A 24,652-nucleotide genomic window follows, 5' to 3' on the forward strand; every position below is an offset into this window, starting at 1 on the left:
TTTTAAGCTAGTGTGTAGATAGCTTATCTACACATATGTGTAGGAACCGTTTTTATATATATATATATATGAAAAAACGGTTCCTACACATGTGTAGAGAGTTCTCTACACACTAGCTTAAAATACAGTGGGGGCCCACATTGTTTGGGTGATCCAAGCCATCCATTTTAAAGGCCCTCACATAGATAGGGTGTCCACAAAAAATCAGATCCATAGGATCATCCCAACCCTACGATTTGTGGAGGTAAAATGGATGTCTTTAAACCTTCACAAATTAGTCCATTTTTTGCCTCCACAGTTCGAATGGTTAGGATGATCCTATGGATCTGATTTTTTGTGGACACCCTATCTATGTGAGGGCCTTAAAAATGAATGGTTTGGATCACCCAAATAATGTGGCCCCCACTGTATTTTAAGCTAGTGTGTAGATAACTTATCTACACATATGTGTAGGAACCGTTTTCTCTCTCTCTCTCTCTATATATATATATATATATATATATATATCTATATATATATATATATGTGTGTGTGTGTGTGTGTGTGTATAGAGAGAGAGAGAGAGACAGAAAACAGTTCCTGCGCTCGAGCACAGATAGCTTATCTGCACTCGAGTGCAGGAAACAAGGGTGGGTCCACATTTTTTGGGTGATCCTAAACATTCATTTGAAAGGCCCATTGGATCATCCTAACCCTTCCATTTGTGGGTGAAAAAAATGGGCAGATTTGTGGACAAACAATATCTGTCCCTTTTACCACTCTAGTCCCCTCAATCGTAAATACAAGCAGAGAAAAACAACTAGAGTTTTCCCCTAACCAGACGCATGAAAGCTTCTCCTTCGTCGTTTTTAAACCTAGACTTCCTCTTCAAACCCAGATTTTATTTAAACCCAGATTTTTCTATTCCAGGAGAAAAAAACCCAGATTTCCTCTTCAAACCCAGGTTTTTGAAATTAGGGGTTTTTCTCCGGGTTATTTTTCCATGTTTTTGTCAATTTAGGGTTGGAATTTTCAGATTCCCTTTCTTTCATTGTAAATTTCTGCAAGAAACCCTAAAAATCGAGCCCTATTTTGTTATTTCTCAATTTTTTTCAGTTTAGGGTTTGTATTTGGAGAAATTTCTGGAATTTTGTTCTCCTCTTCTCCAATTTCTGCATATTGGTAAAGTTCATAACCACACTCCTACTTGAGATGCTCTTGCTTGCAACAATTTTGTTGTGGATCTTTAGCTCAAATGGAAGAGCACTTGGGAAACATGGCCTAACTTATGTTTTCTCAAGAGTATGGTGGTTTGAATCCACCAAGATTCTTAATCGCTTTCATTGAGCAGATTATCCTAGACTCGGATCCTTAATCACTTTCATTGAGCATATTATCCTAGACTTAGTTAATTGAACTAGTGATATGCTAGTTTGGTGTATTACAATCCCTTCACAGCTTCACCAACCGTGGTTTACCAAGTATTGCTATTGGGATAATAGTGGTGCTGAACATGTTTGAAAATATCCCTGAAACAAAGTTCATATAGTGGATATGGAGACTCCTTGTATCATGGTTTCGCCATTAGAACGTGCAACATGAGAACCAGAGAAACCCAAAAATCCCTAGCTTTCATTTTCGCTTTGCTCCGGAGAGAGAGAGAGAGAGAGAGACACGATTGAGTTAAAATCTCTCTTAAGGATGCGTATGTCATTTTTTCTTTTTTTTGTAAGTGAAATATGGGAGGCTCAACTGTCTTTTTTCAAAAAACTTGTTCAAGTTAAAACGTCAAAGGGGGGCCGCTATAGAAGCAATAGAAAGCAACTTTTTCACTACAACGCAAATAGGCTAACTGCGCTGCAGTGCCGGAACACTTCTCTCTCATATATATATATATATATATATATATATAGAGGAATAAGATTGTACGCTCGACCGTACCTAAAGTTAGGTACGGTAGAGTGCCAAATCACATGGGTCCCACATTTTTGGTGAGCATCTAAACCATTCATTTGCAAGGCCCCATCATAGATAGGGTGCATACCAAAAATCAGCTCCATAGGATCATCCTAACCCATCCATTTGTGGAGGCCAAAATGGACAGACAGTGTTTGTCCACAAATCTGCCCATTTTGGCCTCCAGTTTTGGAGGGGTTAGGATGATTCAATGGTGCTGATTTTTGGTATGCACCCTATCTATGATGGGGCCTTGCAAATGAATGGTTTAGATGCCCACCAAAAATGGGGGACCCATGTGATTTGGCACTCTACCGTACCTAACTTTAGGTACGGTCGAGTGTACAATCCTTTTCCTCATATATATATATATATATATATATATATATATATGAGAGAACATTTCCTACACACTTGTGTAGGTAAGTTACCTACACACTCCCTTAAAATACAGGGGGGGGGCACATTGTTTGGGTGATCCAAACAATTCGTTTGAATGGTCCTCACATAGATAGGGTGTCCACAAAAAATCAGATCCATAGGATCATCCTAACCATTCAAACTATGGAGGCAAAAAATGGACTAATTTGTGAAGGTTTATACACGTCCATTTTACCTCCACAAATCGTAGGGTTGGGATGATCCTATGGATCTGATTTTTTGTGGACACCCTATCTATGTGAGGACCATTCAAATGAATTGTTTGGATCACCCAAACAATGTGGGAACCCACTGTATTTTAAGGTAGTGTGTAGGTAACTTACCTACGTAAGTGTGTAGGAAATGTTCTCTCTCTCTCTCTCTCTCTCTCTCTCTCTCTCTCTCTCTCTCTCTATATATATATATATATATATATATATATGTAGAGAGTTCTCTACACACTAGCTTAAAATACAGTGGGGGCCACATTGTTTGGGTGATCCAAGCCATCCATTTTAAAGGCCCTCACATAGATAGGGTGTCTACAAAAAATCAGATCCATAGGATCATCCCAACCCTACGATTTGTGGAGGTAAAAGGGATGTCTTTAAACCTTCACAAATTAGTCCATTTTTTGCCTCCACAGTTCGAATGGTTAGGATGATCCTATGGATCTGATTTTTTGTGGACACCCTATCTATGTGAGGGCCTTAAAAATGAATGCTTTGGATCACCCAAATAATGTGGCCCCCACTGCATTTTAAGCTAGTGTGTAGATAACTTATCTACACGTGTGTAGGAACCGTTTCTCTCTCTCTCTCTCTCTCTCTCTCTCTCTCTCTCTCTCTCTCTCTCTCTATATATATATATATATATATATATATATATATATAGGGGGAAATTCTCCCTAACTTACTTTTCTTCTCATTCTCTTCTCTTCTCTCTTCTCTCATCTCTCAACAATTACAACCATGGCATGTTTGGCTATACTGGAAAAAAAAAACTAAGAAGAAAACTTGGTAAAAATCAAAATTTTGAGGTTTGGTAAGGGGTAACCCATTTTTTAGATAAGAATTTTCCAAGTAAAAAATTTTCATTGAAAAACAAGCAATCAATGCTACAGCTATATGTTATTTTCCTGTGAACTTTTTTCACTAAAAAATCAAGGGAAAATTTTTCCATAGAAAAAAAATAAGTGCAGCCAGGGGTGCCCTTAGTGCATTAGAAACCAAAAGATTCAAGATAATTAGAGGTTTCATAAATGCTCCTTGTGAATAAGAAAGCATATGAACTTCCTCACCCTCACCAGCCAAGGAAGCATATGAACTTTCAGATGGGTTACCTGCAATTATATCACTGAAAATGATGAACCTGATCGAAGATAACCGAAAGGGCAAAACCATTTCCCTTGAGAAAGTGGACTTGTAATAACATTTCCCGAAATAATAAAATCCAAGGGTCTGTTTGCATTCGCGTTAAATAGAAGTAGAATGAAAGTAAAATGATGTAATTTTCCAAGTAAAAACAAGGAGGTGAAAATCCTATTTACTTTCTCTTTCCTCTTTGATTTGGGAGGAAACTCAAAAGGCTATTATTTGGAAAATTCCTTGAAGACAACGAAAGTAGATTGAACAATGCATGACAACAAAACATCCCTGAGAAGTGAAAAATGACGTCATTTTACTTTCCTTTCCCAGAGAAACACTTTCGGTGGAACCCAAATGGATCCCAAATGAAATCCTAGCTACATGATTTGCATCCTAGCGCTTCTTTGTAGTGACATTGAAAACCTCAAGAACATTTAGTAACTCTTTGGGCATAAAAGAAAATGTTAATTGACCAGCATGGAGGAGAGTAAATATACTTGATGGTCTGGACGTGTCTCATCAAAAGGTACTTGTAATCTTTCTTGGAGCCTTTGCAATCTTTTTTCCTGCAAGGAGAATACCATCAATGAGTTCTATGAGACAGATAAAAGCATTAAAAAGAATTTATGAATTTCTTTATCTACCGTATGTGTGTGTGTGTATATCGAGAGAGAGAGAGAGAGAGAGAGAGAGAGAGAGAGAGAGATCTTTGTAATGATTGACTCCCATATATGCTAATCATTAGAATTTTTTTCCCTCTTCCTACTGATCAGAAGCATCCAACAGCATTGCGCCTACAGGAGGGGGCGACTCCATATTATACCAGCATCTCTTTCGGTTATTCAATCATCCAAAGCTGTATAGTCCCATTCTGCCCGGATCTAATACCAAGTCATATCACACCAACTCTTTTGGGAAAACCGGTCTTCCGGTATCTAGGCATGGTTTATGCCATGATCAGTTCAGGTGTTTTTGGATCTCTTGTTTGAGCTCATCATATGTTTATTGCAGGCTCAGACGTTATGTGTGTTTACTTGTATAGATATACACAATGGCAATTGGTTTGACACTAATAAATTTAGGCATTTTCACCATGACTGCTTTTATTTTTTTACAAATAGGACAAACTGGCACGATTGCCATGCCTAATTCTAGGGTGTCTATACCATGCCCCATGCACATGCATGCTTACATTTGGTGAGTGCGCGTGAAGTCCAGTATTTTTCAGAATGTATAGTCGGCCCCACTTCAAATGATGATCTAAACCGTTAATTTGTTGTGCGACAACTTAAATAGGTTGTACCCCGTAGATCATCTCCATAGGATGTTCCTAACCCTCCGATCTGTAGAGGGAAAGCACATTATAGAAACCTTTATAGATAGGAGGGTTAGGATCATCCTATGGAGATGATCTACAAAGTACAACCTATTTACATCATGGCCCAACAAATGAACGGTTTAGATAATCCCTTGAAGTGGGCCCCACTGTACTTTTTGAATAATATTAGACTTATGCGCCCTCACCATATAAATTCTCTATACTGCAACGACAAATCCGTAGCGATATGCCGAAGCACTTCTGTTTTGACCGGTGGCATTTCTTTCTCGAAGACTCTTCACCAACACCAGGAATCGCGGCAAGACCTGAGATCTCGGAATGCGGTTAGCTATTCAATCTTTCTCGAATCCCTAGCAGCTTTCTCAATTCAGGTCCTGGAAACGATAGGCGTCAGCGGCAAGGACTAAGCGGTGGCGAAGTAAGGGACCTATAATTATAGTTGGAGAAACCAGTAGAGAACCTCCAGTGTAGCCAATTATAAATAGAAACAGAAAAACAACAAAAAATTGAAAGCAACCACAAAAATGAGTGTATTTATTGAAAGTCAGAAAAACATGAATGCATGATGAAAGTCTACCTGAAGAGGGCTCAAAGAATAATCAAGAGTCTTTTCACCATGGCGTTTATTTCCAGAGCGGTAAAGGAGTCCTCCAATCCATGATCGTGATCCAACCATAGCATTAGCTGTGTCCACAAAATCAGGTGACAATATCATGTGAAATGGAATGTTCCAGGTGTGATCTTGTTTGAATCTAATTTTGAGATGAACAATACTAGAAACACAATTCAAAACAAATCTATGACAAAGAAACAACAATGAGGGAGGTTTTTGATATGACAATATCTAAAGACAGGAAATCCAACAGTTAAGCATAGTTAAACATGGGGCACAAACAGCAGATATCACATGACAAAGACCGGCAATAAGAATTCGTCAGTTCGCAGGTAGCTAGCTCAAAGAGAACTGACAATCTAACATGAATAGCATGGAACCTTTCAGCCAACGTACGTTCCTTAGTTAAAATGCAGGTGGACTTTTCATGTAATTTATAATACTTCAGATTAATAACTAGTCAAATAGAACGAATGCTTCAAGGAGAAGAAGGCAAGATGATTAGGATCACTGGTAGCATAGCACCTTCCCACCAACCTAAATTTCTTAAGTACACCAAATCTATCTGAGTTGTTTCCTAACAGAAACTTCCATGATAATCATATGAAATCATCCACCATGAAAATATAGGTGAATCAAGATTAGCATTAATTATTAGAATACCATTAAAAGAGAAGCACAAAATAGAGAATGCTTTAAAACAGAAAAGCGGTCCGTATACATAGTGTGAATCTAAAAAAAAAAAGAATAAAGAGAGGGAGAGACAAACAATGATTTGGAGAGTTTGCAAGTTAGACATGGACAGGTAAGTTGGAGTTAGACTGACACCAGGGTTGTTAGACACGGCAATCCCTGAAAGCCCACCGCAACGACAATTTCATGAGTCCTAACTCCTATCTAGGACTGTAGGTGGGTCTCTTTTTTGAATTGTACCCTTGCTCCCTGTGTTATTATATTTTTCAACTTAACTAATTAAGCTTAAATATTAATGAGCACACACACACACACACACACACATATGGAAAAAGTGTTTCTGGTCTATTGACAAGATAAGTTATCTGGTCCATCGACCAAAACACATTGTGCCCTCCACTTTTGGATGGGTTAGGATGATCCTATGGAGCTGATTTTTGGTACACACCCTATCTATGTAAGGGCCTTTAAAATGAATGCTTTGGATCATCCTAACAAGTTCATATAACTTATCTACACTAGGGTGTAGGAACTCTTCTCTCTCTCTCTCTCTCTCTCTCTCTCTCTATATATATATATATATATATATATATATATATATATATATAGAGAGAGAGAGAGAGAAGTGTTCCTGCGCAGCTGCTCAGATAGCTTATCTGAGCAGCTGCTTCAAAATCTCATGTGGCCCACATTTTTTAAGTGATCCAAAGCATTCATTTGAAAGGCCCTTCCATGGATAGGGTGTGTAACAAGAATCAGCCCTATAGGATCATCCTAACCCAATCAAAGGTGGGGGGGAAAATGGACAGACACTGTTTCTGACCATTTTTTCCCTCCACAAATGGCAGGGTTAGGATGATCCTAAAGGGCTCATTTTTGGTACACACCCTATCCATGGAAGGGCCTTCCAAATGAATGCTTTGGATCACCTCAAAAATGTGGGGCCACATGAGTTTTTGAAGCAGCTGCTTAGATAAGCTATCTGAGCAGCTGCGCAGGAACACTTCTCTCTCTCTCTCTCTCTCTCTCTATATATATATATATATATATATATAGAGAGAGAGAGAGAGAAGAGTTCCTACACCCTAGTGTAGATAAGTTATATGAACTTGTTAGGATGATCCAAAGCATTCATTTTAAAGGCCCTTACATAGATAGGGTGTGTACAAAAAATCAGCTCCATAGGATCATCCTAACCCATCCAAAAGTGGAGGGCAAAATGGACAGACACCGTTTGCCACAAATCTGCCCATTTTTGCCCTCCACTTTTGGAGGGGTTAGGATGATCCAATGGAGCTGATTTCTGGTACACACCCTATCTATGATGGGGCCTTGCAAATGAATGGTTTGGATCACCACAAAAAATGTGGGACCCATGTGTTTGGGCCCTCAAGCTCATATAAGGTATATGAGCTTCAAGCTCACAATCATTTTCCTCTCTCTCTCTCTCTCTCTCTCTCTCTCTCTCTCTCTCTCTCTCTCTCTCTCTATATATATATATATATATATATATATATATATATATGAGGAAACTGTTGGTGAGCTTAACCAAACTGTTGGTGAGCTTAACCAAACTGTTGGTGAGCTTAAGCGCCCAATCACATGGGGGGCCATTTTGTTAGGATGATCCAATGCATTCATTTGAAAGTCCTTTACATAGATGGGGGTGTACCAAAAATCAGCTCCATAGGATCATCCTAACCCCTCCATTTGTGAAGGACAAAAATGGACAGACACAAATCTGCCCATTTTTTTTCCTCCACAAATGGAGGGGTTAGGATGATCCTATGGAGCTGATTTTTGGTACACCCCCTATCTATCATAAGGCCTTGCAAATGAATGGTTTGGATCACCACAGAACATGTGGGACCCATGTGATTGGGGAGCTTAAGCGCACCATAAGTTCGGTGCGCTTAAGCTCACCAACAGTTTCCTCTCTCTCTCTCTCTCTCTCTCTCTCTCTCTCTCTATATATATATATATATATATATATATATATAGGGACCATCGCAGAAAGGCATCTTGCGGTTGGTTGTTGCATGAGAGAGCAGACACACAGGCTCACTTTTCAGCAAATTTTGTTGTATTCATTTAATTCATCTGAGAGGTATCAGGTCTCTCAGATCTCATGCAAAAGCCAACCGCGAAATGCCTTTCTACGATGGTCCCTAGCAAATCCCTATCACACATATGCTATTATTATATAAACATAAGTTCATATAAATAGTAAATGCATAAAAACATATCTAGATAAGTAGAAATATATATATATATATATATATATATATATGTGAGGAAAATGATTGTGCGCTCAAGGGCCCAAACACATGTTTTTGTGGTGATTCATTTGCAAGGCCCCATCATAGATAGGGTGTGTACCAAAAATCAGGTCCATTGGATTATCCTAACCCCTCCAAAAGTGGAGGGCAAATGTGCAGATTTGTGGACAAATAGTGTCTGTCCAATTTTCCCTCCACTTTTGGATGGGTTAGGATGATTCTATGGAGCTGATTTTTTGTACACACCCTATCTATGTAAGGGCCTTTCAAATGAATGCTTTGGATCGTCCTAAAAATGTGGGCCCACATGAGTTTTGTGCCCTCGAACGCATATAAGCTCTATACACGCTCGAGCGCACAATCATTTTCCTCACAGCTGCACATATAAGCTATTTGTGCATGGCTACACAAACCAAAGTGGGGGCCACATTTTTTGGGGGATCCAAAGCATTCATTTGGGAGGCCCTTCCATGGATAGGGTGTGTACTAAAAATCAGCCCTTTAGGATCATCCTAACCCTGCCATTTGTGGAGGGGGAAAATGGGCAGAAACAATGGCTGTCCATTTTCCCCTCCAACTTTGATTGGGTTAGGATGATCCTATAGGGCTGATTTTTGGTACACACCCTATCCATGGAAGGGCCTTCCAAATGAATGCTTTGGATCCCCCCAAAAATGTGGCCCCCACTATGGTTTGTGAGCCATGTACAGATAGCTTATATGTGCAGCTGCACATACTTCATCTCCTCTCTCTCTCTCTCTCTCTCTCTCTCTCTCTCTCTCTCTCTCTCTCTCTCTCTCTCTCTCTCTCTCTCTCTCTCTCTCTCTCTCTCTCTCTCTCTCTCTCTCTCTCTCTCTCTCTCTATATATATATATATATATATATATATATATATATGGCTTACTTTCCTACGCTCGAGCTTCTTTTTTTTTTGATGACGTAGGATGTCCCCACCCCCTCCGGGAGTAGGACTAGTCCCTACGGAAACAAGCAACGACCCACTCACCACGTGTATCAGGTAAAAAAAATTCAAGTAACAGGGTGATCCAAAGCATTCTTTTGGAAGGCCCTATATGAAGTGGGCCCCACAGAGCATCCATAACGTGGGAGATATGCTGGCCATCAAATAGATGGTTTGGATCATCCAATAGTGGGGCTGGATAATGGTTTTAGCCATCAAATGGACGGTTTGGATCATCCTATGGTGTGGGCTAACAGCCGCAAATGTTGACTTTTGATCCACATAACATTTGGGATGTGCTAGCGTCCAATGCTAAAGGCATTTCGCGGATGGTTTGTTGCAACTGGCAGCAGCCACCTCGTGAATGAAGAGAAAATCTGCAACAGAACATCTGCGACATGTCTTCTAAGATGGATGCTAGCAAATCCCTAAACATTTTAATCTTCCACGTGTTAAGCTAATGGTTTTTTCAACAAAGTAAAAAAAAATTCTGAATTTCCGTATCTTATTATATATATATATATATATATATATATAACGGAGGAGACGTAAATATCTCTGACTACCGAGGACACGTAGCATAAAGGATTCCAGAGTCCCGATTTTACCCTTTCATGTATGTACTTAATACACACAGCAGCAAAGGGGTGAATCGTAAAATTCAAGGGAGAGAGAAACTGAGAGACATATGGATAGGGATGTGGTGGTAAAAATATAACGGTGACGTGTAAATCCGATAGAAATTCTCTGATTTTCTCTTCTGCTATATATATATGAGAAAAGTGTTCCTAAGCTATAGCTTAGATAAGCTTATCTAAGCTATAGCTCTAAAACACATGTGGCCCCACATTTTTTGGGGATCCAAAGCATTCATTTGGAAGGCCCTTCCATGGATAGGGTGTGTACCAAAAATCAGCCCTATCGGATCATCCTAACCCTACCATCTGTTGAGGGAAAAAATGGGCAGAAACATGGACACACAGTGTCTGTCCATTTTCCACTCCACTTTTGATTGGGTTAGGATGATCTTATAGGGCTGATGTTTGGTACACACCCTATCCATGGAAGGGCCTTCCAAATGAATGCTTTGGATCCCCCAAAAAATGTGGGGCCACATGTGTTTTTGAGCTATAGCTTAGATAAGCTTAGATAAGTTATAGCTTAGGAACACTTTCCTCTCTCTCTCTCTCTCTCTCTCTCTCTCTCTCTCTCTCTCTCTCTCTCTCTCTCTCTCTCTCTATATATATATATATATATATATATATATATATATATATGGGGAAACGTTTTCTACGCGATACCTCAGATAAGTTATCTAAGCAAGAGTTCAAAAAATCATGTGGGCCCACATTGTTTGGATGATCCAAAGCATTCATTTGATAGGCCCTTACATAGATAGGGTGTGCCCAACAAATCAGCACCATAGGATCATCCTAACCCTTCGATTTTTGGAGGTTAAAAATGGACAAATTTGTGGAGGTTTATACCCATCCACTTTAACCTCCACAAATCGAAGGCTTAGGATAATCCTGTGGAGCAGATTTTTTGTGCACACTCTATCTATCTTTGGACTATCCAAATGAATGCTTTGGATCATCCAAACAATGTGAGCCCACATGATTTTTTGAGCTCTTGCTCAGATAACTTATCTGAGGTATCGCACAAAAAACGTTTCCCCTATATATATATATATATATATATATATATATATATATATATATATATATATATATATATATATATATGAGAAATAGGTTTCTGCGCTCGAGCACAAAAACTGAAGAAAAATAAATAACTTTTGTGCTCATAGCCTTGTGGACAAATGTTCAACATGCTCAGCGTCCCCAAATCAAAATTTCTCCGCTCATTCCCGCTGGAACAATTTTGTCTTTTCAAGCTCGTAGTACCTTGCAGATACATACATTAGTAATCTATTTGACCTAACCTGTGTGTGTTTAAGACTAGTAGAAAGAGGGCATTGACTTGACGCGGAGACTTGTGGAGTCAAGTGGATAAAAGAATCTATACTTTCAGTAAGCGCAATACTCGAGGGTTCTTTCCGCATCACCAAAACGGATTAGGTGCTTGACACCCATGCTAGCCATGGATTCGATCCATAAGTCATCGGTTCAAATCCGATAAAGGGCTTTTTCATGCTATGTCACAAATATCTCTGATATTTTCAAAATATAGCATTTTTATCGCGAGATTTTGATAAAACAACAAAATCCCAAACTAATCCCGAGATTTAAAAAATATAGCGATATTTTCGTTTTATTCATAAAATATCCCGATAATATCACGATATTATTCCGATATTTTTATTTTATATTTTTTTCTTAAATTTAATATTTTTATATGTTTTAAATAATTTTATTTTTACCGTTTATTTCCCGATATAAACCCGAAAATAATAATAAAAATTAATATATCCCGAGATTTACCCCTGCCGAGAAATTCCCGAGAACGACATTTGTGACATTGTTTTCATGGAGCTCCACTCTTAGTCTTCATTTTTCAGCAGGATAGACCTCGATAAAAAACTGAAGAGTAACATAAAAAATGTATTAAAGGGGAATCATTTGTTCTTATCATTCTTTCAATAGAAAGAAATAAGAAAAGGTGTCCGACACGGCAATTTTCCTTCTTATGGACTGGAAGCTGCATTACCTTGAACAAAAGTAAACTTCAGGTATGATTGTGGAAGAATGAAATAAACAAAACAAGTGAATCACATTAAAAACTTTACATTGGACATGAAAGACTCTAACAGAAGGCAGTGGAACTCCTAGGAGCAGAGAGCTCAAATGAACTAAAATCTTGACGTGCTTGAATAACAATGAATCCATGGCCAAACTCCTTCACAAAAAGGAACTGAGAGCATTGAAATACCTAAAATTACGAAATCTACGTGCATTTAGGAATGATAGGAATAATACCTAGGTAAATTTCATGGCTTAATTAACCAAATAACATGAGAAAATTGCCAAACTCAAAGAGATAAATTGGTACATACATGAAAGAAAAGTGAAATAGAGAATGAAGCAGAGGAATTAACTTGTACTCACTAAAACATTGAGCCCACTGTGATATCACATGAGTGAAATTATGTGCCCATTCTAGTTCTTCGTATTTTGTCTTTTCCCTCCAACAAATGTCGTCCTCATCAACCTGTATTCAGAAGCATCACTGAGATTTATGCGCTTCAATAGCCAAAAATATGCCAATCAATTTATAAATTGGATAAGTTGACCAAGTTTTTTTCCAGGCCCAACGCATCAAGTCCAAACTCTGAATTTATAAAAACTTGGTCCGGTCGATGACTAATTGGGCCCATTATTGTTAAAGTTCCAAAGTTCACCATTGTATAAGCCCATGTAATCTCAGAAATCAAAAGATGGTTACATAGCTGATCCCATATTTTTTTAACATGAGAGTGCCAAAATGAGAAAATTCAGAGAGATGGGAATATATTGCGGTCCAAGACAATTTGTGGATCTCGCGCAAGAACCAAGTCAGAAAGCCCAACTCAAGGTGGAAACCAATTTTCGAAAATGATAAATTGGCACTGTGCGCCATTTTTTTTTAAAAAAAAAAAGAAAGAAAAATGGCACTGTGAGAGTCATCCACTATGCCAGAGTAAAACCTTGCCAAGTTTCCATATATGGCAAGAGGAATTGATAATGCAGAGTAAAAAGTTAAAAAGGCATCACAAGAGAGAGAAAGAGGGGCCTAGTATTTTTCCGAAACTTTGAATTGACAATTCCAACAGTCAGACTTTCCAATTAAAGAGGGGAAGGTAATAAGTGCCAGCATGCCCAATTTCAAATGCATAAGCTTCTTGAGCACATAGCCCTCATCAGTTGTTAGAGATTTCATCATATTCTTTTGGAAAAATATATACGTTGTCTACGATTGAAAAGAGGGGCAAAGGAAGTTGGAGTAAAATTTTCCAAGATCATACATACTTGGAATGAAGGCGGTACAATAGCAATACACACTACGGACAGAAAGTAAAAGTGTATTCTGCGAGCCAATGGAAATCAGACAGGGTTTATTTAATTTTGGATATTAGGGAAAAGGAAATCGATTTTACAATGGGGGGAGGGGAAATGAATGGAGGGGCAGAAGGGAAAGATTGGGGTGGGAGTTTCATTAGGTTTTACTGACCCGTTGAAGAGAAGAGCAGGAAGGGATGCAATGGCGACGTCTTAATCTCATCTCTCAAACGACGATATTCCATTGCTTGGATCCTTTACATAGTCCGCCTTTGAATTTCAATTTCAAACGGAAAAGAAAGAGAGAAAAGGGAAAGCAAATAAATGATTGCAGCAGCAAATGCCGTGGTCTACAGGGAACACGAGAACAAAAGAGGAGTGAGAGACGAATGACAAGTGGGTTATCAACGCAATCAAAGGGCAGTCCGGTCTGGTGAATACCCTAACCTAATCAAACAAAAAACCTTTTTTGCCATCATGGAAGGAGAAAAGAAAGAGAAAAAGGGTTGAAGAGAAAAAGTAACGATTCCTGTTCGACCAGACTGATATTATGAATAAAAAAATAAATAGATGGGATAGGGCTGACCTGTGATTGTGATCGAAAAAGGAAGCGTGGTGTTAAGAAAGATTGGGGGCAGAGGATGAGAGCATTTGAGGCTGATCCGCCTGTCTTGGGTATGAGGTTGCTGATGCTGCTGCAGGCGGCAACAATGGGTCGGGGGCACCACCCGCACCGTTATCGGACCAGATCAGAGAGAGAGAGAGAGAGAGAGAGAGAGAGAGAGGAGGAACCGAAGCCTGCTCTCTCTCCCCTCCCTCTACACCAGAGACCTGATGAAAAAGCCAACTGAAAAACCGCCGACCCCGTAGTGGGTGGGAAATCATTGGAGGACAAAAAGCTTTACCTTTTTTTTTTTTTTTTTTTTTTTTGTTTATAACTCGAGACATGGTGCCAAGAGGGGGCGGCGTGTGTAACCCGGAAGGGTGTGGCTCTTTGGCGTAAAGTCATGGGTTTGCTCCCCAGTGCCCAGCGTGCAATCCCCACTTGTTTACTCGATGTGCGTGGTCTTCCGGGTGCACGCATCCCTAGGGAATAGTCCCGTCCTACAAAGTGGGGTGGGGATACGTTATGGCACCAAAAAAAAAGAGAGGAGAGGGCGTGTACCAGAAAAGAAAAGAAAAAGAGTATCTCTCTCCAATGTAGAAAAATATGAATCATTATTTAATGCATATTTATCTTGAAATAGAAAAGTAGGAATACCATGTTCAAAGATTCACAGATTCTAAGAGACAAGGAGATATGCTATCCCGGTTCATTGCAGACCGTATGGATAAGCAGATTTTAGAATTTAGGTTTTAGTTTGAAAACAGTGTAAAAGAGGGTTCATGATCAAGCTGTGGTATGATGTCCTGACAGCATTTCTTAGATTTTAAGTAAGAAATCCAGGTTTTAGAAATCTCTCCCCCATCATAAGATTTCTAAAACTTGAAAACATGAGACAATCTCCTACTCTCTTGTTGTAGGAAAGAAGACCGAGAAATCATAAAACGACGACTGGTCTATTTCTTCTCTCGTCTCCCATCTAAGGGGCCGTTTGGATATGCGGATTTTAAAATACAGGTTTTAGTTTGAAAACAATGTAAAAGAGAATGATTCACATCAAGAGAGTTTAAATTAGCATTTTAAAATAGAGACAAGTGGGTTAATCTTTGAAATTGAAGACCCGTGCGATTCAACGGTAACCAAAAGAATCTAAGAGTGGTAGACTTTTACTATCTTAAAATATTTTATCAAGCTAAGAAGCAGATTCAGTCTCTCTTAGTATTCACGTCATATGTTTTGTCAAATCATTATCCGTCGCTTGTCAAAGTCTTTCTTTGTCGAGTCAGAGTCAAGTTTTGAAGTTCTGTTTAGTCAATATCCTCCCAAAGCTGGGGTGGTAAAAGGGAGGGAAGGAAGAGAATATGTGCTTCTTATGAGCGGTGGAAAACAGAGCAAAGTTTGGAATGTGGCAAGCTCTTAAAGCCATTTGAAGTATCGGAGGCTGGCAGAGATGAATAGAATTTCTGAGTAGAACCAGTTTCTTGTACTTGAAAAAAGCTTGGTAAACTCATGTGTTCTTGAGAAAAACTTTGTAATCCCAAGAGATCATTAATGAAAGCTTTCTGTTTATCCTTTTGATCCCTTTATTGTTGCTCTCCAATGAATTTTGTCATTGAAGTAATTATACTAGGGGCATCTTTTATGACTTGTGTCATAAAAGATGTCAATCGAACAATAATATTTGAGATGACTATTCTCATCAAATAGAGAATAGAGGAACTTGAATACACTCTTCTGGTTCAAGCTCTTCAATCAAATTGTTTTCTTTCTGAGTCAAGTTTTCAGAAAATCTTTACTCCCAGCGGAGTCTAGAATTCACTCCTGCAATTTTCAAATTCCAGCAGATTTCTTTTCAATTATTTTTAAGGGTTAATACCCGAAAATTTCTTCATCCTTGCTTGAGTTTTGTCTTCAGCAAAGATCATGCATTTTCAATCATTCTCAGGCAATAATGATTTATTCATCTGGTGAAATCGATCAAAGTTGGTCATTTCTTCAATCATTTCAATGAATTTTATTTTCGCCATTGGCTCCATGATTTGGAGTTTGGCATTTTCTTTTATCATTTTGGAGATTTCTGCCAATGGCTCCGTGTTTTGGAGTTTGGTATTTTCTTTTATCATGTTGTATATATTTCGCCAATGGCTCCGTGATTTGGAGTTTGGTCCTTTTCTCTCACCATTTGAGAAGGTTTAAAAAAAAATTGCCAATGGCTCCATGATTTGGAGATTGGTCTTTTCTTTCACCATTTGAAAGATTTTAAAAAAATATTTCCGCCAATGGCTCCATGATTTGGAGATTGGTTTCTTTTCTTTCACCATTTGAAAGATTTTAAAAATATTTTCTCCAATGGCTTCGTGTTTTGGAGATTGGTCTTTTTTCTTTCACCATTTGAAAGATTTAAAAATTGTTTCCGCCAATGGCTCCCTGATTTGGAGTTTGGTCTTTCTTTCGTCATTTGAGAAAGTTTCAAAAGAAATCGCCAATGGCTCTGTGTTTTGGAGTTTGGTATTTTTCTCTCATCGTTTGAAAATGATTTCTTCTTAAAGGAATTTCCAGTGAAGTAGCTCCGTATGTTTGGAGTCTGGGCTTTTCTTTAAATCACGAAGAGTTTTTTAGAAGTAAGAAACTACCAGTGAAATTGAGCTTTGTGTGTTTGGAGTCTGGTCTTTTCTTCTTCGCCCGTGACAATTAACATTGAAATGTCAAATAGTGACCTGTTTAATTGTCGCTTCGCAATGTACCGCTACCTAATGAGTTAGGAGTCAGGTATATCTGCGTGGATTTATATGGAACCCTTTTCGCAGGACTGTATCAATCTTGGATGACCCGCTACCTTAAAAGAGAGGAGTCAGGATTATCTGGATGGCTAAACAGATGAATTTTCAGCAATGGTCTGTATAGCTATCGCCCCTTTTTGTTTTGAGGTAGTTTTGACAACTGACCAAGCAATATTTGGTCTGATCGTTAAAACTTGCTCATCCCTTTAAATGATATCATTTTTGGCAATTGACCAAGTGATATTTGGTCTGATTGTCATCAAAACCCTTATTCATTGATACAAGTGTGTGTTTGTAGTGCAATTCTATTATTTGAGTGATTCGTTTTGTGTTTACCAGAATTTTGGTTTACCAATAAATAAAAAAAAGAGTATACTTTGTGCATGTTGGTTTTCGTAAAAGTCATTGTTGACCGATATGGTTTATCGAGTTCAGGATTAGAGAGAGGCTATCTTATTTTTTTTTAGAAGTCGAGAGTCGGTGAGAGGCCACCTCTCAATGTTTGCAGATTTAGAGCCTTCTTGTAAGATCATTTTGCCGTTTTACCTCTGTGAATACCATTTCAAAACAAAGACCCAAAAATTTGCTTTACTTTGTTTTCGGGTCGGCCAAAATGTGTTCTCTGTTCAGCTTTGACATTCGCGCATTACACACGCTCTGTCAAAGAGGGGCATCTGTAGACACCCCATTTTGACCGGACCCAAGTTCGTGTTGATTGTGCAAAACCTCGTCCAATGAGTGTGTGGATGCCCCAAAATCTTAAAAAAAAGAAAGTATTCATCAATATACCTCATGGGGCTGTATGGGAGAAGAAAATGGGAGTCGTTGTTATTCACCCTGTTTTTTACTTGGACCACCCTCTTGTGCATAAAGAGCTAACAAAATACACCTATAAAGAGTTGTCCAAGGGAGAAATAGAGGGCTGGTATGTTTGTTAAGGGATTCACTTTACCCAAGCCACCCTATCTTTTTGTAGAATAATAAAAAAGAGTAGTCATGAAATGCATTAAAGAAGGGCTGTCAAGAGAAGCAAAAGAGGGGGCTGAATATATCATTTCCCTTTTATTTACACACCTACTTACCTAGATTACCCTTTTGCAATGAAATGGCTTGAAAAGGTATGTCTGAAGTGACGACCACAGACCGGAGCACAGAGAGAAGAGTCCTCAGGGCCGCAGCCCTCGACGGTCACGGCCGCCCTCTGTGAAGAACCAATCTCCTCTTCCATCCAATCCACAACCAGAGGCACACAATTCCCAGCCAAGGGGAGTCATTGGCACAATTATGGGCGGAGCAACCGCTGGGGGCACATCGTCTGCTGCTCGAAAAACATATGCACGCCGAGTCAACTCCGCGCACACATGCAGCAAAAAGATGAAGACGGAGAATGAGATCTCCTTTTCAGATGCGGATCTCGACAACCTGATATTGCCACACGACGACGCATTGGTCATAACCATGCTCGTCACAAACTGGGAGTTGAAGAAAATCCTGGTCGACAATGGGAGTTCGGCCGATATTTTGTACTATCATGCTTTCGAGAGAATGATGATAGGTGACGATCGCTTAAGGCCGGCGAACTCCGATCTGTTCGGTTTCTCGGGGGAAGACGTGAAAATGGAAGGGCAGATTGAACTCCCAGTCCTCGTTGGAGAGCCGCCTTGCCAAGCCTTCGCCATGGTCAACTTCCAGGTAGTGAGGGCCACTTCGGTTTATAACGCTATCTTGGGACGATCCGGGCAGAACTTAATCCGCGCAGTCGCTTCAGCGTATCACCAGAAAATGAAGTTCATAACGCCAAACGGCGTGGGTGAGGTCAGAGGAGATCAACCACAGTCCAGGGAGTGCTATGCCATGGCACTCAAAAGGCAAAGATGTATCGGAATCCTTGCCGATTGAACTACTTGATCTGAGAGACGAAGCACAGGTGACTGAACCCGCCGAAGACCTCAGAAAATACTATCAATAGTAGACCACCCGGCGTGGAAGTGACTTTGTAAATATTTGCTGAATGTGAATGACAGAAGCTCTTTTGCAAATCTCTTAGTACAACTTGGAAACCCAGTTCACTAAAACTCGGGTACTTGCTATTTGGAAACCCGGTTTGCTAAAACTGGGTACTCGCTGCTTGGTTCGCCACGGCTCGTCTCCGCAAAGATCGGGAGCGTACTCCTGGTCTGGAACCAGCCCGGATGCAAAAACCAACGTCGCTTGGAAACCCAGTTCACTAAAACTCGGGTACTCTGGAAACCCAGTTCGCTAAAACTCGGGTACTCATTACTTGGAAACCCAGTTCACTAAAACTCAGGTACTCTGGAAACCCAGTTCACTAAAACTCGGGTACTTGCTATTTGGAAACCCGGTTCGCTAAAACTGGGTACTCGCTGCTTGGTTCGCCACAGCTCGTCTCCGCAAAGATCGGGAGCGTACTCCTGGTCCGGAACCAGCCCGGATGCAAAAACCAACGCCGTTTGGAAACCCAGTTCACTAAAACTCGAGTACTCTGGAAACCCAGTTCACTAAAACTCGAGTACTTACAACTTGGAAACCCAGTTCACTAAAACTCGGGTACTCTGGAAACCCAGTTCACTAAAACTCGGGTACTTGCTATTTGGAAACCCGATTCGCTAAAACTGGGTACTCGCTACTTGGTTCGCCACGGCTCGTCTCCGTAAAGATCGGGAGCGTACTCCTGGTCCGGAACCAGCGCGGATGCAAAAACAACACCACTTGGAAACCCGGTTCGCTAAAACTCGGGTACTCATTACTTGGAAACCTAGTTCGCTAAAACTCGGGTACTCATTACTTGGAAACCCAGTTCGCTAAAACTAGGGTACTCGCTGCTCGAAAACCCAGTTCGTTAAAACTAGGGTACTCGCTCCTCGGAAACCCAAGCTCAATAAAATTTGGTCATCCTAAGCCGTTCAGAACATCTCCAGCCAGACTGGATATAACGCGTGGGTAAAACTTAACCTGAAGAAGGTTCATTTGTCATCTCCAGCCGACCAGGATATAGCGCAGTGCGCTACAGGACAAAATTCAGGTCATCTGTAAAAAATATGAGTCCTGTAGGTTTATGTGCAAACATGAAGTAGGGTTATTTAGGTCATTAAAATTTCCTCTTGATCAGACATAATCTATCATCTAGGGGTTCTAAGACCTAAATAACCCTACTTCATTTGCACATAAACCTACATTTGCACATAAACCTACTTCATTTTTTTTCTTTGCTAATGCATAATTTTATTGACAGAAGGCTTCAGGTAAGATGGAGAAAAGTATACACTGGAAATCAAACGCTGTTGGAATGGAATAGCAGATGATGGTTCTACATGTCAAGAATAGCCCAAATCCGAGGAAGCTTTGTTTTCTTTTGGATTTTAGTTAGTGCACGGGCATGATTCCAGCCCTTCTCTTTTTATTTTCCAGTTCATACCTTAGGACCAACAATGAATTGACTTCTCAATTCGGAAAGAGTGGCGTTAAAGAGGACTGGGGAGCCTCTCGAAGTCTCCGATCTCACAGATGGTTAGGCATGGCCGGGTTCTTGGTGCAGGGAGAGAGAGTAGCCATAGCTCTGGCCGTCCTTGCCAGCATTTATTACGGTTTCCGGCCGTCCTTGCCAGCATTCTCAATAAATAAGTTTGTGGTTCTTTATCAAAGACGAAGAGGCATTCTCAATAAATTCAAGGAAGAATTACTCCAAAGCTCATGGACTTTGGTGCCTCGAAGAGGAATGTGGCTCCTAAGTTTACCAACTCTCTTTTTCATTACTACTCTCTCTTATGCCTTTGTAAATTTCAGAAAATTTCATAACTTATGTTCACTTCCTTAACAAAGATCCTTCCATGGTCCACTTCTCAGGAACCCAAGCTTCCCCACTTTTTTAGCCTCTATATGTTTCATAAACTAGACATGATGTTTTATGGAATCGAAAATTGTGTTTCTTCATTCAAATTTTTTTTTTTCAATTTATTTCTTTTGTATTTTTCCATGGTTGTTGAACTATAATGATGAAAAGTCCAACAAGGTGTTGCTAATAATCCATACATAGGCATTTTTCATCCGCTGACTACTGGGCCATTATCGTTCATTTAAGATGAGAAATACTAGATGTGAGCACCCTACAAAGGATTACCATAGTTTAAAGAACACTTTTGGAATTAAATGAGTTACTTGGAAGAGTCATCAAATTGTGATCGAGCCACTTGAAATCTCAAGAACTGCAGGCTCATAATTTGGTTACCAATATTGACATGGTCATAAGACTCATAAATTGATTAATTATATTTTCAATTTTACGAGGGAAATTTCAAACACTTCTCACAGCACTAACCTGCTTACTTCATGAATTGTTTCAAATCATGATTGTGAGTATTTGATTCAATTCAGAATTGTTTCAAATCATGATTGTGAATTTCTGATTCAATTCTCAGATTTTTATTTAATGTTAGATCAATCCCTCCTTGATAGCATTCTTAGCTTCCAGACATGATTTTTTTATGTTGCCAGCGGTCTCCACCAAATTGTATGCATATGGTGGGCCATCATTTTACGCCATATTTCAACGACAGCGGACATGGGACCATTATATTACACCCATGTCTCATTATTTGTTTTTTCCTTTCTTTTATTTTTAATTACTAATTTGTCTGTACGTTTAGCTTTTCTTTCCTTCCCCTCTTTATCCTCATGGTTCATGGGTATCTTTAAAAATGCATCTTTAATTTTAAAACATTTTTAAAGCATATTTTTTCCTCGCTCCGGGCATCGCACGGGTCTGCAACTAGTAAGGATAAAATATCAACCGGTGATACTTGGGCTGGTTTCGAGTCTCAATTCTCACCTTAATCAAGTTAATAGTGTATTTCCAGGGGATTAATGCTATTTAATGGTTGCATATGGTACCTCATGGTTCATGGGTATCTTTAAAAATGCATCTTTAATTTTAAAACATTTTTAAAGCATATTTTTTCCTCGCTCAGTGCATCGCACGGGTCTACAACTAGTAAGGATAAAATATCAACAGGTGATACTTGGGCTGGTTTATTTTGGTATGGGCTCACCTCAATCAAGTTAATAGTGTATTTCCAGGGGATTAATGCTATTTAATGGTTGCATATGGTATTTTGATGCTGCCTATGGCTCTACGATATGTTTGGTGGAGCTGCCTCCGTATACTATTCACGTTTATTTTGATATGGGCTCACCCATTCTAACCTCTATTTCGATGGATCATGACCGTATATTTTGGTTGAGGGTGTGAACTTCTGGACGGCGTTTCCCTTTTGTAGGGTGCAAAAAGGAAAAGTAAAGTTGAGATTGGAGAGTGAATCAATGTGCAAGAAAACAAAATCTCTTCTCCATTTAAATTTAGACATGCAAAATTGAAAGCAAAGATTTTGTATGATACAGAAACATATATAGATGACTGTGTTCAAGGAACAGGGTAAGATTTGCTGTTGCACATGCATTTATATGCCATTGGACACGTCTCTGCTTCTTCCAGCGCGCACACGAAGCTCACCATCACTAGCCGACATGGTGAGCAAGATCCACAAGCATGTGAGCAATCGGGTAACCTAGATCCCGCAATTTGAACCGTATCAGCTCTCCTCAATCTCACTTGCCTCCTCTCTTGGTACAAGTCCGGTTTTACCATTGTAATCTCCAAGCTTATAGTTCGTGTCTGATGATGGTGGTTATGATCTGATTGATGACAATGACCAAGAATTAGAACATATACAATTATTGATATGTATGCATCACGAATGGGGCACCCGGCACTAATTAAAGGGGATGTTTGATAACCATGAAAAAAATAAAAATTAATGGACTATTTGTTTACCCAAGGTGAGAGAAGTGTATAGAGGGCTGGTAAGAGGGAGATTTGAAAGATAGGTGAGTGAGGAGAGCATCTGATGGGGTTGGACAGAGATAAAAATTCCCAGTTTAAACAATATTTTTTTGTTTTGTTTCCCCTGTTTTCTAATTTCCAGCCTCATCCCATGTACTTCTCACTCACCACCCTTTGATCTCTCTCCTCTCGAATGCTTCTGCTCTTCTCATACACTAGCCCCGGTAAACAAATATTCCATAAAAAGAATTTTCATGATTGTCAAACAAATAGAGGAATTTTTTTTGTTCTTGGGATTTATGTGGAACTAAAAACTTCCTGGAAGATTGGTGGAAAAAAAAACTCCTTGGAAGTATCCCGGTAAAATAAAAATCCCATGTTTGGTTGACCGGACAATAATGGGAAAAAAATAAAAATCCTTTGTTTGGTTGCTTCAACTGTTGGGAAGAAAAAAAAAAAATTCTTCTGCAAGCTTATTTGTGGTTCCTGGGAGTATTTCTTTTTCCAGGGTAGGGTTTCATGCTGGGTTATTTTGGTTCCTGGGATTATTTTGGGCCCAATAACCAAACGTGGGTTTCCTGCGGAAATTCCACAAAAGTCCCAAGAACCAAAAAAATTCCTATATAATATATTTATCTTTGTATAGTCTTTATGGTGGATCTTGATAAAAAGACCTAGGATCATCCAATCAAGAACAATTTTGGGTATTGAATCATACAATCATGATCACATGCATCCAGGATGTAATGTATTACCATATATGCTTCCTATATTTATGTATTTATGTAGCTTAGAATGGAAACAGTTGAAGAGAACATACGTGGGTGGGACCGGCCAATGTGCCTTCCTGGCACAACCAGCGGGTGGAGAAGAAGAATGGTCAGAAGGAGTGCCGCCAAAGTATAAATCTTCATGACTATGATGAGTTGAGTGGAGGGGTCAAAAGAAGTGCGTCTAAACTTCCTGGCACAACCACATACAAAATAGAGAGAGGGAGAGGGAATTGAAGCCAGAGATAAAGATTAAGATCAAGAGGGGGAGATGGGGTTGTAGATTTAAAGGAGGGGAGGAGATGGTTCCAAAGAGGAAAAGGGACGGGCTATTGAAGGGCATCACAGGAGGGCTGACGTTAGGTGTGGTGATCACATGAATACGGAGGGATGGATCATAGGTTTGTGTGAGTGAGAGTGCTTTGGACTGCCCCTTCACGAAAATGCATGCTTTTGGCGATTCGTGGCCGGAAGGCAGATGCTGCTTTTCGTGAATCTCTGTCTCTGACGTCCTAAATTGGTACAGCCCATAAATGCGCAACTTAGTGTACGTGAGTTTCTATATGCGTCTCTTCCTTCCTCAGACCCAAAATTCCAAATAAAGGAGGCTATGGGAATGTAATGTGACTATCATTAATGTCAATTAAATTTTGTCCGCTTTACCAACAGGGACCAAAACTAACCCCCTTTCTCTCTCTCTCTCTCTCTCTCCCCGTTGGTGGGCCCAACAATTAATTTGTTTAAATCTTTGAGCAAGGTAGGCCCCACCCATGAGCACAAATAAGCTTATCTGCTCTCGAGTACAGGAAATATGGTGGGCCCACATTTTTTGGGTGATCATAAGCATTCATTGGAAAGGCCCCATCATGTATGGCGTGGGTACCAAAAATCAGCTCCATTGGATCAACCTAACCCTTTCATTTGTGGGGGAAAAATGGGCAGATTTGTGGACAAACAGTATGTGTCCATTTTCTCACCCACAAATGGACACCCTAAGTGATCAAATGGAGTTGAGTTTTGGTACACACCCCATCCA

General features: G+C 39.6%; 1 protein-coding gene and 1 long non-coding RNA gene across 2 annotated transcripts; both read right to left on the reverse strand.

The window, feature by feature from the left end:
- Positions 1-3,922: 3,922 nt before the first annotated feature.
- LOC143846552 (uncharacterized) lies at positions 3,923-14,509 on the reverse strand. The gene is made up of 4 exons (XR_013234782.1): positions 14,192-14,509; positions 12,676-12,778; positions 5,639-5,745; positions 3,923-4,288 (listed from the first exon to the last, which is right to left on the reverse strand). It is a non-coding gene; the product is annotated as an uncharacterized LOC143846552 (long non-coding RNA).
- Positions 14,510-22,329: 7,820 nt separating this feature from the next.
- Positions 22,330-23,923, reverse strand: EPF1 (epidermal patterning factor 1). Its single transcript, XM_077355928.1, has 2 exons — positions 23,667-23,923; positions 22,330-22,698 (listed from the first exon to the last, which is right to left on the reverse strand). Exons 1-2 carry the CDS (start codon positions 23,758-23,760, stop codon positions 22,427-22,429), a joined length of 366 nt encoding a protein of 121 aa, XP_077212043.1. The 5' UTR covers positions 23,761-23,923; the 3' UTR covers positions 22,330-22,426.
- Positions 23,924-24,652: the final 729 nt, after the last annotated feature.

The sequence above is a fragment of the Tasmannia lanceolata genome, unplaced genomic scaffold (assembly GCF_043159265.1).
Source record: "Tasmannia lanceolata isolate RefF3 unplaced genomic scaffold, GAP_Taslan_0.1 ptg000015l, whole genome shotgun sequence".
NCBI lineage: Eukaryota > Viridiplantae > Streptophyta > Magnoliopsida > Canellales > Winteraceae > Tasmannia > Tasmannia lanceolata.